Below are 13961 nucleotides of genomic sequence, written 5' to 3'. Positions count from 1 at the left end.
CTGGGGTCACCTCGCCCTCTACAGTCACATAAGCACAAGCCCTAGTGAGAGTGAGACTTTTTGTTTTACTTAGGAATAAATAGTCTTTTCTTCAATGGTAAAAAATATTTTCTTTGAGTAATTATGAATGTCAGATTATGAAATAATACTTTGTTTTCAAATCTTCATTTTTGTTATAGTCCAGCTAGTGATGGCTTTTACAAGCATTGTTAATTAGAAGAGGAGTAGTACTATCAGTGACTTGGTATAGTGATTTAATATATACCAAACAAAATAGCCAAATTATTGTTTATTGGAGTTATTCAACAAGTTTCCCTTTGTATATATAACATTATATAGGAGTTCTTGTTGCCTTTGAGCTTTTCTAATACCAAAGGCTTAGTGTTTGAGAATTGATTACTAAACAGTGAGCTCTTTATATTGTACCTTGGTTCAGTGTTGAAGTTATTGATCTTATAAATGCTGGATTAACAACTGTTGATTAAGAAAGACATCCTATTGAATAAAAATATCAGTCACTTTTAAGAAGCAATACCAAAACCTAGAAATCATTGTGTTTGCTATTTGGCTATATATTTTAAGCTACCTTCACTAAATGTTTTTATTAAAGCAAATTTGTTTTATTAAAATGGATCTTTCATTTAGACCTAGTAATTTTATTTTCTAAAATATTACTATTTTGAATTACAAATTTTAGCTATAAAAGTAATAAGTATTTTATATTAACTTCATTCAGAATCATTTCCCTACAGATTCAGTGATTAGGTATTATCTAGATTTGCTTTATTACAAATATACTTTTTATAATGGAGACTTTTTATATAAAATATATTTCTCTATACATATAACCAGACAGCCACATGAAAACCTTCTTAAATTTATAAATGACTGTTAAATATTACTTTCTCAAAAATCACCTATAGCATCTCGAATATAACTGGTTATTCAGTCGCTGATAGTAATGCCTTACATTACTGTCTAGTTTATAGAGTCATTTGATCCTCTTAGCAACCTTTTAATTACTTTAATTCAGGCGTCAAACTACAGCCCGAGAGCCACATACGGGCCGCCTAGCACATTTATCTGGCCCTCTGGGTGTTTGCCGCCACTGCCTGTCCTGCTTAGCGGCCGACACGTCCCAGGCCCACAGTGCGCACTCTCCAATGGTCTGAGGGACAGTGAAAACTGGCCCTCTGTTTAAAAAGTTTGAGGACACCTGCTTTAATTACTCTGTACCTGTGTACCTTAGGTAGCTTGGGGGTGTACATTTTGGAAGCACAGGTAAGTAGCTAAATTCTGAGTAATCGGAAAATTAAAGGGATGCTTTATTTAACCATTCCCAGAGTAAGTTAGGTCTGCATTGTGGGACCAAGAATTTGAGTTTACTTATATTACCATAATCCTCCTTTCTCAGTATATTTTATAATATACAGTCTTATCTCCATATTGTTAGAATGTCTGTATTTGTGAGATATCTCAGTGTTTAAGGATTTGCATCTGGAAGGAGCATTTAGAAAATAAATCAATAACTTTACTATTTGTTCCCCAATTGTTTTAGATCTGTGTTTTGCTGATAGTGAAGTTGTCTGTGCACGTGGCTAATGCTTTTCTTTCACACACATTCATTTACAAAATTAAACACATGGAAATATTGACTGTTGAATATTGTGAGGTTATTTGAAAAGTTATACTTAAGCTTGATCTGCCTCATTCTTGTTTTTGTTTTTGTTTTGAGACAGTCCCACTTTGTTGCCTGGGTTAGAGTGCTGTGGTGTCAGCCTAGCTCATAGCAACCTCAAACTCCTGGGCTCAAGCAATCCTCCTGCCTCAGCCTCCTGAGTAGCTGGGACTACGGGCATGCGCCACCATGCCTGGCTAATTTTTCCTATATATTCTTAGTTGGCCAATTAATTTATTTCTATTTTTAGTAGAGACGGGGTCTAGCTCTTGCTCAGGTTGGTCTCGAACTCCTGACCTTGAGCTATCCTCCTGCCTCGGCCTCCCAGAGACCTAGGATTACAGATCTGCCTCATTCTTTTAGCCTACTTATGGACATGGCTACGTCTGTTTTTACCAATGTATATCCATTACTTACTAACTGATTGACTTTCTTAATGATCAGTTAGTAAATCTGATCATCCTAATTATCAGCTGTTATTTAAAGAAAAACAGTAGCTGTACTGTTTTCCACTGAGGAAATAATAAAGATGACATCTACCATATTTAGCCACCCAGCTTTATAGCACTTAATAAGAAAATTGTCTTTAGCTGCTGAGAAATTTAGAAATCTAAACTACCTATCTACAAATAAACCCTTATTTTCTTTTAAATTATTTTTTAAATTAATGAATTTAAAGAATTATAAAGAAAAAAATATCCTGCAATTGTGCCAGGGCTATTTTCATGCTTTTGATTCCTTGTCACAAATAGTTTCTTTAGAGAGTAAACTTTAACATATCATTTTGTCCATTTTCTTTATTCATGGTATTATTATAATAGTTGCTGTTTCTCTCCCTGTAGTCCCACATCTCCACCCCTATGTATGACATTTGATTTTAAAGTAATGAGAAGAGTGGTATATGTGGTACATGGGGCTATAAGGGAGACAGAGAAGGGATGGTTTGTTATCTATCTTTTTAGTTGCATTTTCATATACAAGATCTACCCAGTTTCACATGCCAGTTATATTTAAAATGTTCAGTTACTTCAGAAAGACAGAAGCCCGCCTATTTTCTAGTAAAATGCTGCCAGTGGCATGGAGCATGCCTTAGAGGTAATGCTGGTGATATACAGTATGGTAATAACTCTTCCTTTTGATGAGGTCCAAGATAGACCTGTTTTATATTTCACTCTTACCTGTTTTTGAAGTTGCATGATTCCGTTTTGGAATTCATCAATTTGCTTTCATAAGGACTTTGCTTAATCATTCCTACAGTTATTCTAGTAGAATCCCATTATGTTTACCACTAAGTTGACATGAATATTTACTACTTTTTATGGTTGAGTGATTTACCAGCCTTATTTGAATTGGTATTTTAGACCCATCAGAGTTCTGGGGAAAGATATTTAAATCATGGTATTGTTCCATATTTTCAGCTTCAAGACCACACAGAAAAATCCCAATTAAATTTCTAACAGGTTTTCTTAGAATTAAAATGTATGCATACTTTATTTTTAATAATGTGATTTTTAAAAATAATAATGGAGGGATAAAATATGATACAACTTTGAAGGTAATCAGGTTCAACTAAAAGAAAATTTTATGTCTTTATCAGTTTTTTCCCTGACTATAAAATCATAATGGTAAACACTTAAATAGAGGTGTGTGCCAGCACTGTTCTGTGTCCTATACATACACTAGTACTTAGTCCTCCTAAACACCTTATCAGGGAGATATTATTGTATTCACATTTTCTGAGGCACAGAGAGTTTAGGTTAATTGTAACAGGTCACACAGCTAGTAAATGAGTAGCTGGGATTCAAACCCATCTGGCATCTAGGCTAGGGTTCATGTTCTTCCACACCACTGTAAGCCCTGCCTTAAAAGGAAGTCCAGGTAATAAGTTTGAGGAACACAAATTAATAAAATAGAAAGTATAAATCTTCTATAATTGGAATAGAGATAATGTGAGTAGAGATAATCTGTTATTTACAGTAACAAATATGTAAAAATAATAAAAAACAGTAAGTGTATATTTTGATAGCCATTTTAATGAAGTTGAATCAATGGCAGCATCAGAATCCAGTCCCTCCTCTGTGTTCCAATACTGTGTAATGGATGCCTAGTATTTAGGATAATACTTCTATAATATGTAAAAGTACTGCAGAGCAAATTATAGTATAATTTAAACTTTAACAAGATATTCAGACTTTACCTTTTAAGTTGTTTTGATACAAGAAATTCGTGATACAGAAGTGGTGAGACTGTACTTGGAATTCTTATATAACAGAATTATGCTGTTAGAGTATTTTTCCCTGAAAAAAACCTTACTTATTTCTTGACTTTCAGAGATGCACAAAGACTAGAAGAATTCTTCACCAAAAATCAACAGCTGAGAGAACAACAGAAAGTTCTTCATGAAACCATTAAAGTTTTAGAAGATCGGTGAGTCTGGTACTTGGGACTTGAGAGTAAGGGGGAATTTAATATGGGGTACATTGGTTTTAATTTGTAATAAATCTGGCATTGAAAATTATCTTTTCCCCAACCTTCTGTCACTTTTGAATGAGTATTTTACGAAACTGAGGATCTACTCTTACAGGTTTGTTTTTTTATTCATTGTAGAGATCACATCAGTTTACCATTTAAGTGATGTCATTATCTGATGTTTAATATAGGGCAAGCTTAATGGTAGCAATTTTCTAATTCATTTGATGCTTTAATTCCATTACTTCTAAGTGAAAACTGCTTCAAAATTCTGTTTCTGCTCTCTATGCTTATTCCTACTATTCTCTTCTCTTCCCTGAATATTTCTCCATTTTGAGGCAGTCTAGGGATTCTCTCTGAATATTCCTGAGATAATGTTATCACTTACTTTATGTTCATACCCAAACTTCTTTATTTCCCACTCCTGTGAGGTTAACACCCAGGATTAGAAAAGGCTTCTATCATTTGCTATATTCCTTTTTCTGAACCAAAAGTGCTATTTAGGACTTTAAACTACCTACTATGGGAAAAAATATTCCATGCTTTATTTCTTTTTTTAAAAATAGATTTAGAGGGTACAAGGGCAGTTTTGTTACTTGGATGTTACATAGTGGTGAAGTCGTCTGGGCTTTTAGTGTAACCATCATCCAAGTAGCATATATTATACCCGGTAGGTCAGTTTTCATCCCTTCTTCCCCCTTTTGGAGTCTCCAGTGTCTGTTATTCTACTCTTTATGTCCATATGCACTCATTGTTTAGCTCCCACTTATAAGTGAGCACATGTGGTGTTTGACTTTCTCTGAGTTGTTTTATTTATTCAGATAATGGCCTTCAGTTCCATCCATGTTGCTGCAGAAGATATGATTTTATTCTTTTTTATCACTGAGTAGTAGTTTGTGATGTGTGTGTATAAAATATTATTGTGTGTGTATAAAATATTATTAAAATATATAGTATATGGTCATTAAATATGAAATGTCCAATTACAGAATCAAAATTGTAGTTTATTATGTTTCAAACAAGAAGCAGTACAGTTAGTCAAAGTATGTGCCTAAACTATCAACATAGTTTTGCCATCTTGACGGTAGCTTGTTTATACCAGCAGTGAAGAAGCCTGGAGAGCAAGTGGCAATGAAATCACAAAAGATATTTTACAGTTTGTTAAGAATTAAACATTTTTCCTTGCAAGAAGTGGTCCAAACCCTGGAAGACATAGTAGTTAGTTGGTGCAAGGTGGTGAATATGGTAAATGACAGAAAGTTTCCAAGTCCAGCTTCTATAGTTTGAGCAGTGTTGTTTATGTGACATGTGGTCCAGTGTTGTCTTGTAAGAGGATTGGCCTGTCTCTGTTGACCAATCTCCACTGGTTAATCATAAAAATCCTGATCATTTCATCCAATTGGTTGCAGTAGACACCTGCTGTAATGGATTGACCAGGTTTCATGAAGCTGTAGTAGATAATACCAGTGCTGGACCACCAAACAGACACCATTAGCTTTTTTGGATGAATGTTCAGTTTTGGTCTGTGTTTCAGCACTTCCTCTTTATCCAGGCATTGTGCCAAACCCTTGCAATTGTGAAGAAGAGTTCATTGTTCATCACATGTGAAAATATGGTGTAGAAATGGTTTGCCTTTATGTTATGACAGCAAAGAAAGACAGGCTTCGAGATGATTTCTCTTCTGGTGCTTATTTAATTCATGTGGAACTCATCTATCCAGCTTCTTTACCTTTACCCATTTGTTTCAAATGGTCCAATATTGTTGGAATAGTAATGTCAAACCTTGTGTTAATTCACACATAGGTTGAGATGGATTCACTTCCACTACAGCTTTCAGCTCATCATGATCCACCTTGGTCTCAGATTGCCCTTGTGGCTCATTTTCAGGATTAAAGTCTCCAGGATGGAACTTCTCAAACAATTGACATACTGTACCTTCATCAGCCACATCTTTCCCAAACACTTTGTTGATGTATGCACTGCACTGGTTCCACGATGGAACTCATAATCAAAAATACAAATTTTTGAACAAAAATTGCTCTAAAAAAAATTTGAAAGACATTCACAAGCAAAAATGTGCATTTGAAAGAATGAGGATGTACCTTCATGATAAACATAAAACAAGAAGAATCAATCAAAGTGAAATGTCAGAGATATCAACTGTCAAACTTAGTACTTAAGGAAATCAGACATTTCATACTTAAAACCTACATACATACACAAATATGTGTATATATGTGTGTGAGCCACATGGGCAACCTGAGACCAAGGTGGATCATGATGAGCTGAAAGCTGTAGTGGAAGTGAATCCATCTCCACCTATGTGTGAATTAACACAAGGTTTGACATTACTATTCCAACAATATTGGACCATTTGAAACAAATGGGCAAGGTAGAGAAGTATATGTGTATATATGTGTATGTATGTCTGTATACACACACACCACATTTTCTTTATCCAATCATCGGTTGATAGACACTTAGGTTGATTGTGTGACTTACCTATTAGGAATAGTGCTGCAAGAAAAATATGAATGCAGATGTCTTTTTGATGTAATGATTTCTTTGGGTGGATAGCCAGTAGTGGGATCACTGGATCAAATGTAGTTCTATTTTTAGTTCTTTGAGAAATCTTCATACTCTTTTCCATAGAGCTTGTACTAATTTACATTCCCACCAACAGTGTATAAGCATTAACCTTTTCTCCCCATCCTCACCAATATCTGTTGTTTATGACTTTTTAATAATAGCCATTCTAACTGGCATAAGATAGTATCTCATTATGGCCTTAATTTGCATTTCTCTGATGATTAGTTATGTTGAGCATATTTTGATATGTTTACTGCTTGTATCTCTTTTGAAAAAATGTCTGTTCATGGCCAGGCACAATGGCTAACACCTATAATCCTGACACTTTGGGAGGCCAACCCAGGAGAATCACTTGAGCTCAGGAGTTCAAGACCAGCCTGAGTAAGAGCAAGACCCCTCAAGAAAAATAGGAAAAAAGTTAGCCAGGCATCGTGGTGCACGCATGTTGTCCCAGCTACTCAGGAGCCTGAGGCAGAAGGATTGCTTGAGCTAGGGAGTTTGAGGTTGCAGTGTGCTATGATGATGCCGCTAAACTGTACCCAGGCGATAGAGCAAGACTCTGTCTCAAAAAAAAAGTTTTTAAAAAAAAGTGTTCATGGCATTTGTCCATTTTTTTATTTTACTAAGAATTTTTATTGTAATTCATATTGAATTTTTTTAAAACATTTTTTTTATTTCAGAATATTATGGGGATACAATCGTTAAGGTTACATACATTGCCCTTGTCTCCCCTCCCCCCTTGAGGCAGAGCTTCAAGTGTGTCCATCCCCTAGACGGTGTGCATCACACTCACTATATATGTATATACTCATCCCCTCCTCCCCTCTCCTGCCTGCCCCACACCCAACAAATGTTTGTTTTTCTTTTTTTCTTAACATTTTGGTTACATTTTATATCTTTGCCTCTCCCTAGTGAGGGTACATTATTAGGCATCTACCCAAAAGAGCATAAGACATTCTATTATAAAGACATCTGCACCCAAATGTTTATGGCAGCACAATTCACTATAGCAAGGATGTGGAAACAACCCAAGTGTCTGTCAATTCATGAGTGGATTATTAAAATTTGATATATGTTTACAATGGAATATTACTCAATTCTAAGAAACGACAGCGAGCTAGCACCAATTATATTATCCTGGATTGAGCTTAAGCCCATTATCCAAAGTGAGGTGACATAAGATCAGAATAATGGGCTCCATATATACTAGCCATCAAATTGGTACTGACTGATTAACACTATGGTGCTCAAAGGGTGGTGGTGTTCACCAGGGATTCGGGGATTGGAGGGGTAGTCCCACATCTGTGGGATGTGGTGATCATTTGTCCATTTTGAATAGGGTTAGGTTTTTTTTCTTACTGAGTTGAGTTCCTTAAAGATTCTGTATATTAGCCTTTTGTTGTATGTATAGTTTGCAAATATTTTTTCCCATTCTGTAGGATGTCTGTTTACTCTTGATTATTTCCTTCTCTGTGTAGAATCATTTTAGTTTCATTAAGTCTCATTTGTCTGTTTTTGGTTTTGCTGCATTTACTTTTGAGGTCTTGGTTATAAATTCTTTGCCTAAGCCAGTGTCCCAGAGAGTTCAGGTTTTCTTCTAGGATTTTTATAGTTTAAGTTTTACATTTAAGTCTTTAATCCATCTTGAGTTAATTTTTATGTATAGGTTCAGTTTCATTCTTCTGCATATGACTAATTTTCCCACCATTTATTGAATAGGATGTCTTTTCCTCAGTGTATATTTTTGTTGACTTTGTCTGAGATAAGTTGTAGGTATGTGTCTTTATTTCTGGGTTCTCTGTTCTGTTCCATTGATCTGTGTGTTTATTTTTATATCACTACAGTGCTGTTTTGGTTACTGTAGACTTGTGGTATAATTTGAAGTCAGATAATGTGATGCCTCTAGCTTTGTTCTTTTTTGCTTATTGGGTATTTGAGCTCTTTTTTGGTTCCATATGAATTTTAGGATTTTTTTCCCTAATTCTGTGGAAAATGACATTGGTAATTTGATAGGAATTGTGTTGAATCTGTAGATTGCTTTGGACAATATGGGCATTTTATCTATATTGTTTATTCCAATCTGTCAACATGGGATGTTTTTCCATTTGTTTGTGTTATCTGTGATTTCTTTCATCAGTGTTTTGTAGTTTTCCTTGTAGGAATCTTTCACCTCCTTGGTTAAAAACATTCCTAAGTATTTTGGGGGGTTTTTTTGGAGCTATTGTAAATGACACTGAGTTCTTGATTTGATTCTCAGCTTGATTGTTATTAGTGTATAGAAATGCTGCTGATTTTTTTAATATACATTTTGTATCCTGAAACTTTACCGGAATCATTTATCAAATCTAGGAGTCTTTTAAAGGAGTCTTTAGGGCTTTCTAACTATAAGATCAAATCATCAGTAACCAGAAATAATTTGACTTCCTCTTTTGGATGGAATAATTTGGATGACTTTTATTTCTCTTGCCTGATTGCTCTGGCTAGAACTTCCAGTGATGTGTTGAACAGGAGTGGTGAAAGTGGGCATCATTGTCTTGTTTCCAGTACTTTGGAGAAATGTTTTCAACTTTTACTCATTCAGTATGATGTTGACTGTGTGTTTGTCATATACAGCTTTTATTATTTTGAGGTGTATTCCTTCGTTGCCTAGTTTGTTGAGGGTTTTTTATCATGAAAGGGTGCTGGATTTTATTGAATGCTTTTTCTGCATCTATTGAGATAATCATGTGGTCTTTGTTTTTAATTTTGTCTATGTGTTGAATCACATTTGTTTATTTGCATATGTTGAACCATTTTTGTATCCCTGGAATAAAACTCACTTGATCATGGTGTATTATCTTATTGATGTGCTGTTGGATTTTGGTTTGCTAGTATTTTGTTGAGAATTTTTGCATCTATGTCCATGAGGGATATTAGTTTGTAGTTTTCTTTTTTTGTTGTGTCTTTGCCTGGCTTTGGCATCAGAGTGTTACTGTTTTCATAGGATGAGCTAGGGAGATTCCTCCTCCTCAATTTTTGGGGAACAGTTTCAGCAGGACTGGTGCCAGTTCTTTGTATATCTAGTGAATTATGGCAAGTGAAATTGTCTAGTCCTAGGCTTTTGGGGGGGGGGATTTTTTTTATTACTGATTCAATTTCACTACTCATTATTGATCTGTTTGGGATGTCTATTTCTTCCTGGTTCAATCTTGGGAGGTTGTATGTTTCAAATACTGTATCCATTTCCTCTAGATTTTCTAGTTTGTACACATAGAGATACTCAGACTAGTCTCTCTTGATCTTTTGTCTTTCTGTGGTATCAGTTGTAATGTAACCTTTATCATTTGGGTTTGTGCTTACTTGAATCTGTTCTTTTTCTCTTTTTTTCTTGGTTAATCTACCTAGAGGTCTACCAATTTTATTTCTTCAAAGAACCAAGTTTTCATTTCATTGATTGTTGTATTATTATTATTTTTTATGTAGGCATTTAATGCTATAAACTTGCCTCCTAGCACTGCTTTTACTGTATCCCACAGATTTGGGGAAGTGTGTTTTCATTTTCATTCATTTCAAAATTTTTTTTTTTTTTTTTTTTTTTTGAGACAGAGTCTCTCTTTGTTGCCCAGGCTAGAGTGAGTGCCGTGGCGTCAGCCTAGCTCACAGCAACCTCAAACTCCTGGGCTCAAGCAATCCTTCTGCCTCAGCCTCCCGAGTAGCTGGGACTACAGGCATGCGCCACCATGCCCGGCTAATTTTATATATATATATATATATATATATTAGTTGGCCAATTAATTTCTTTCTATTTATAGTAGAGACGGGGTCTTGCTCTTGCTCAGGCTGGTTTCGAACTCCTGACCTCGAGCAATCCGCCCGCCTCGGCCTCCCAGAGTGCTAGGATTACAGGCTTGAGCCACCGCGCCCGGCCATTTCAAAAATTTTTTAATTTCTGTCTTAATTTCTTCGTTGACCCAGTGATCATTCCAGAGCACAAACATTGTTTGATATTCATGTATTTGCATAGTTTCCAAAGTTCATCTTCATATTGATTTCTAGCATTATTCCACGTTGGTCTGAGAAGACCCTTGATAATGATTTTGATTTTTAAAAGTTTGTTAACAGTCGTTTTATGGTACACTTCTGGAACGCTGTGTGCCAAGGGGGATGAGCCCTGCCCTTCATGCAAGCCCAGGCATGGTGGGCACACTGTCAGTGGTGGTGCATCTGCCCCTAATCCCTGGAAGGACTATCCCTCAGTTCATCTCTACCAAACCCCTACAAGAGCAGGCCCAGCTGTGTCTGCAAGGGGGTTGAGAAGGAGTCCTAGTCTTCATGTCTGTTCCTGGCAACAGTGCAGCCTCGCTGCTGGTAAGAACCATCTCCTTCCCTACAGAGCCCAGAACTGCACCTGCATCTCTACTGGGAGAGGCACAGTCACCTTGAGCTCACAAGCTAGGATCTCTGCAGCAGAGGAGAGAGCATGCTTTCCTTTGTACCAAGGGGCACTTTAGCACACTGCATTCTCCTTTCCCTTAAGGTCAGCCCACCTGGAGGATTAGAACTTCCGGAATCTTACAGCTGTCTTGGGACCTGCCAGCCTTTTGTGGTTGCTGCAGTCCAAGTGAGTGCTGGGGAATGTTTGCAGGGGATCTTTTGTTGCAGAGACACAACACATGTTCAGTTATCAGTTAGTTTAAGGGCTGAGACTCTCTAGGTAGGACAGAGGCCCCACAAGGGTGCACAACCACTAAGGTACCCCCACTACCTCAGCTCTGGTCTGGGGAAAGGGCAAATAACTCTGTTGTGCAAGCTGGTAGCCTGGCACTCCGCCCTCAAGAAGTTTCCAGATTGCCACATGCAGTAGACGTTGGGCTCACAAAGGCAGAGGGGCTCCCCCACAGTTCGGAAAATAGCAGGCTACTGCAGAGGCGAGGAGAGTGAAAAACACCCCCACTTGCCCTTTCCGTGGGACTCCAAGTTCCTCAGAGATCGATCACTGTCAAACTCTTGCTTCCTTCTTTTTCTGTGCCTCAGCTTCTTCTCATGGGTTCTCCTATAGGTTCTGGCACTTTTTCCTCAGTATTCCACTTGGGCCATGATTATTCACCTATAACTTTGTTTTTTCTTTCTGAGAACTAATGTCTAATGTCTCTAGTCAGCCATCTTGGGAGGGAGGGAAACCATGCTTTCTTTCTAGCTAATACTTTTCCTTTAGCATTATTTATGTATATGTTGGAGAAGGGCTAGGTAGTTTGCATTTGCCTCTGTTCTTTTAATGGTAAAATAATTTAATATTCTGCACTAATATTCTGCAAACCAAAATTGAATGTCTTCTATAATTAATGACTCAATGGGTATATATATTTACTGGAATAGTGTATCATGGAATAAAGACCCATATGCTTTGGAATCACATATGTATTTGAATTCCAGCTTCACACTGTGTTCTTAATTCATATTCACCAGCAAGTATTTGAGTCCTTACAGTCCTAGGTGTTCTAGATTGCTATGAATAATACTACCCCTAGTATGTAATGTTTTAAATGAAATAATGCAAGTAGCAGTACATAACCAAAATTTAATAAGACATATATTAGCTATTAGTTGGTGAATATAATTCTAATCTTTAGCATTCCAGTCTATACTTATATCCAGTTTTTAAAGGTTGGGAGTGTGCCATGTAGCAAACAAGATATTTTCAGATTATAAGTATTATAAAGAAAATAAAGTTGAGTGGCATAATTGAGTGACTATAGGCATTGGGAAATGGAACATCTAAGTAGGAAAAGAAACTCAGTTTCTCCTACTATACTCTTACAACATGCTTCTGATACCAGATGTGTGGGGGTTTCCCCTACCAGCAAGCATGCAGTCAGTTCTTAGGTGGACACCAGCTGGGTGTCCTCTAATTTAATTTCAACACTATCTGCCTAGAGATGGCATCAGATCCTCCAGGCTAATAGCTCAGTCCCCAAGACTGCGTCACCCCCTTCCAATGCCATTTGTAAGTTCTAGGGTGTTTTGCCTGTGCTTCTGACCAACCAGCTGTAAATCAGGATTCCCACAACCCCTTCCTCAGGTTTGATTAATTTGCTAGAGTGGCTCACAGAACTCAAGGAAACACTTATATTTACCAGTTTATTACAAAGGATGTTTAAAAGATACAAATATACAGCAGATGAAGAGATACATAGGATGAGGTATAGGGAAGGGGCACAGAGCTTTCATGCCTTTCCTGGGCAAACCACCCTCTTAGAACCTCCACATGTTCAGTTAGCTATCTGGAAGATCTCCACATCCTATCTTTTGGGGTTTTTAATGGAGGGTTTATTATATAGGCATGATTGATTAAACCATTGGCCAATGGTGACCAATTTAACCATCAGTGCCTCTCCCCTCCCTGGAGGTTGCTGGTGGGCTGAAATCCTGCCTTGATCTTTCCAGTGACCAGCCCTGCCTCCTGAAGCTGCCTGAGGGCTGCCAGCCATCAGTCAACTCATTAGTATACAGAAAGACATCACTTTGTAGTTTCCAAGAATTTTAAGCAGGGGTCCTCAAACTTTTTAAACAGGGGACCAGTTCACTGTCCCTCAGACTGATGAAGGGCCGTTGGAGAGTGCAACACACATTCCACACATGTGCACTGTGGGCCCGGATGAGTCAGCTGCTAAGCAGGACTGGCAGTGGAGGCAAAAACACTCGGGCGGGCGGGATAAATGTCCTCAGCAGGCCGTAGTTTGAGGACACCTGATTTTAAGAGTTGGAAGCCAGGAAATGGGGCCAAAGACCAAATAAATTCCACAATGTCAGGGAAGAATATTGATGCATGGTCAGGGGTGGCCCTTCTGAGGAGGTGCTATTTGAACTGAGACCTGAATGACAAAAAAGAACTAGTCACTTGAAAAACTAGAGACAAAAGGAGATAGAACAGACAAATGCAAATGCCTAAGGTAGAAATAAGTTTGAAATATCTGAGGAACAGAAATTCTACTATGGTTTTAGTTTAATGAGTAAAGAGGATTAGTGATAGGAGATAAGATTGCAAAGTTGGGCATCAACTAGATTAGGTAAGTTAATAGGCAAGAAATTTGGATTTTAATTGTGATGGAAGCCATTGGAGGGCTTCAGGAGGGGAATGACAAAGGGATATAAGTAGGTTGTATCAGCAACTGCTATGTCCAAATGGAGATGTCGAGTAGGTAGCTGTATACAAGTCTGGAATTCGGTTTCTCTCTTAAGGACATCT

The 13961-nt window shown here is 37.2% G+C and overlaps 1 protein-coding gene across 4 annotated transcripts in view; it reads left to right on the top strand.

Annotated features, from left to right (window-relative positions):
• RBBP8 (RB binding protein 8, endonuclease) overlaps positions 1 to 13961 on the top strand; it is a 125292-nt gene that overhangs the window by 40754 nt on the left and 70577 nt on the right. For all 4 annotated transcript variants that reach the window (XM_075993596.1, XM_012746172.2, XM_012746171.2 and 1 more), the window contains exon 4: positions 4010 to 4105. In XM_075993596.1, the coding sequence (XP_075849711.1) occupies positions 4010 to 4105 (96 nt within the window). The remainder of the gene's footprint in view (positions 1 to 4009; positions 4106 to 13961) is intronic.

Source organism: Microcebus murinus, chromosome 17 (genome assembly GCF_040939455.1).
Source record: "Microcebus murinus isolate Inina chromosome 17, M.murinus_Inina_mat1.0, whole genome shotgun sequence".
Classification (NCBI taxonomy): domain Eukaryota; kingdom Metazoa; phylum Chordata; class Mammalia; order Primates; family Cheirogaleidae; genus Microcebus; species Microcebus murinus.
The sequence above is the reverse complement of the archived record's forward strand: the minus strand, read 5'-3'. Positions and strand labels throughout refer to the sequence as shown.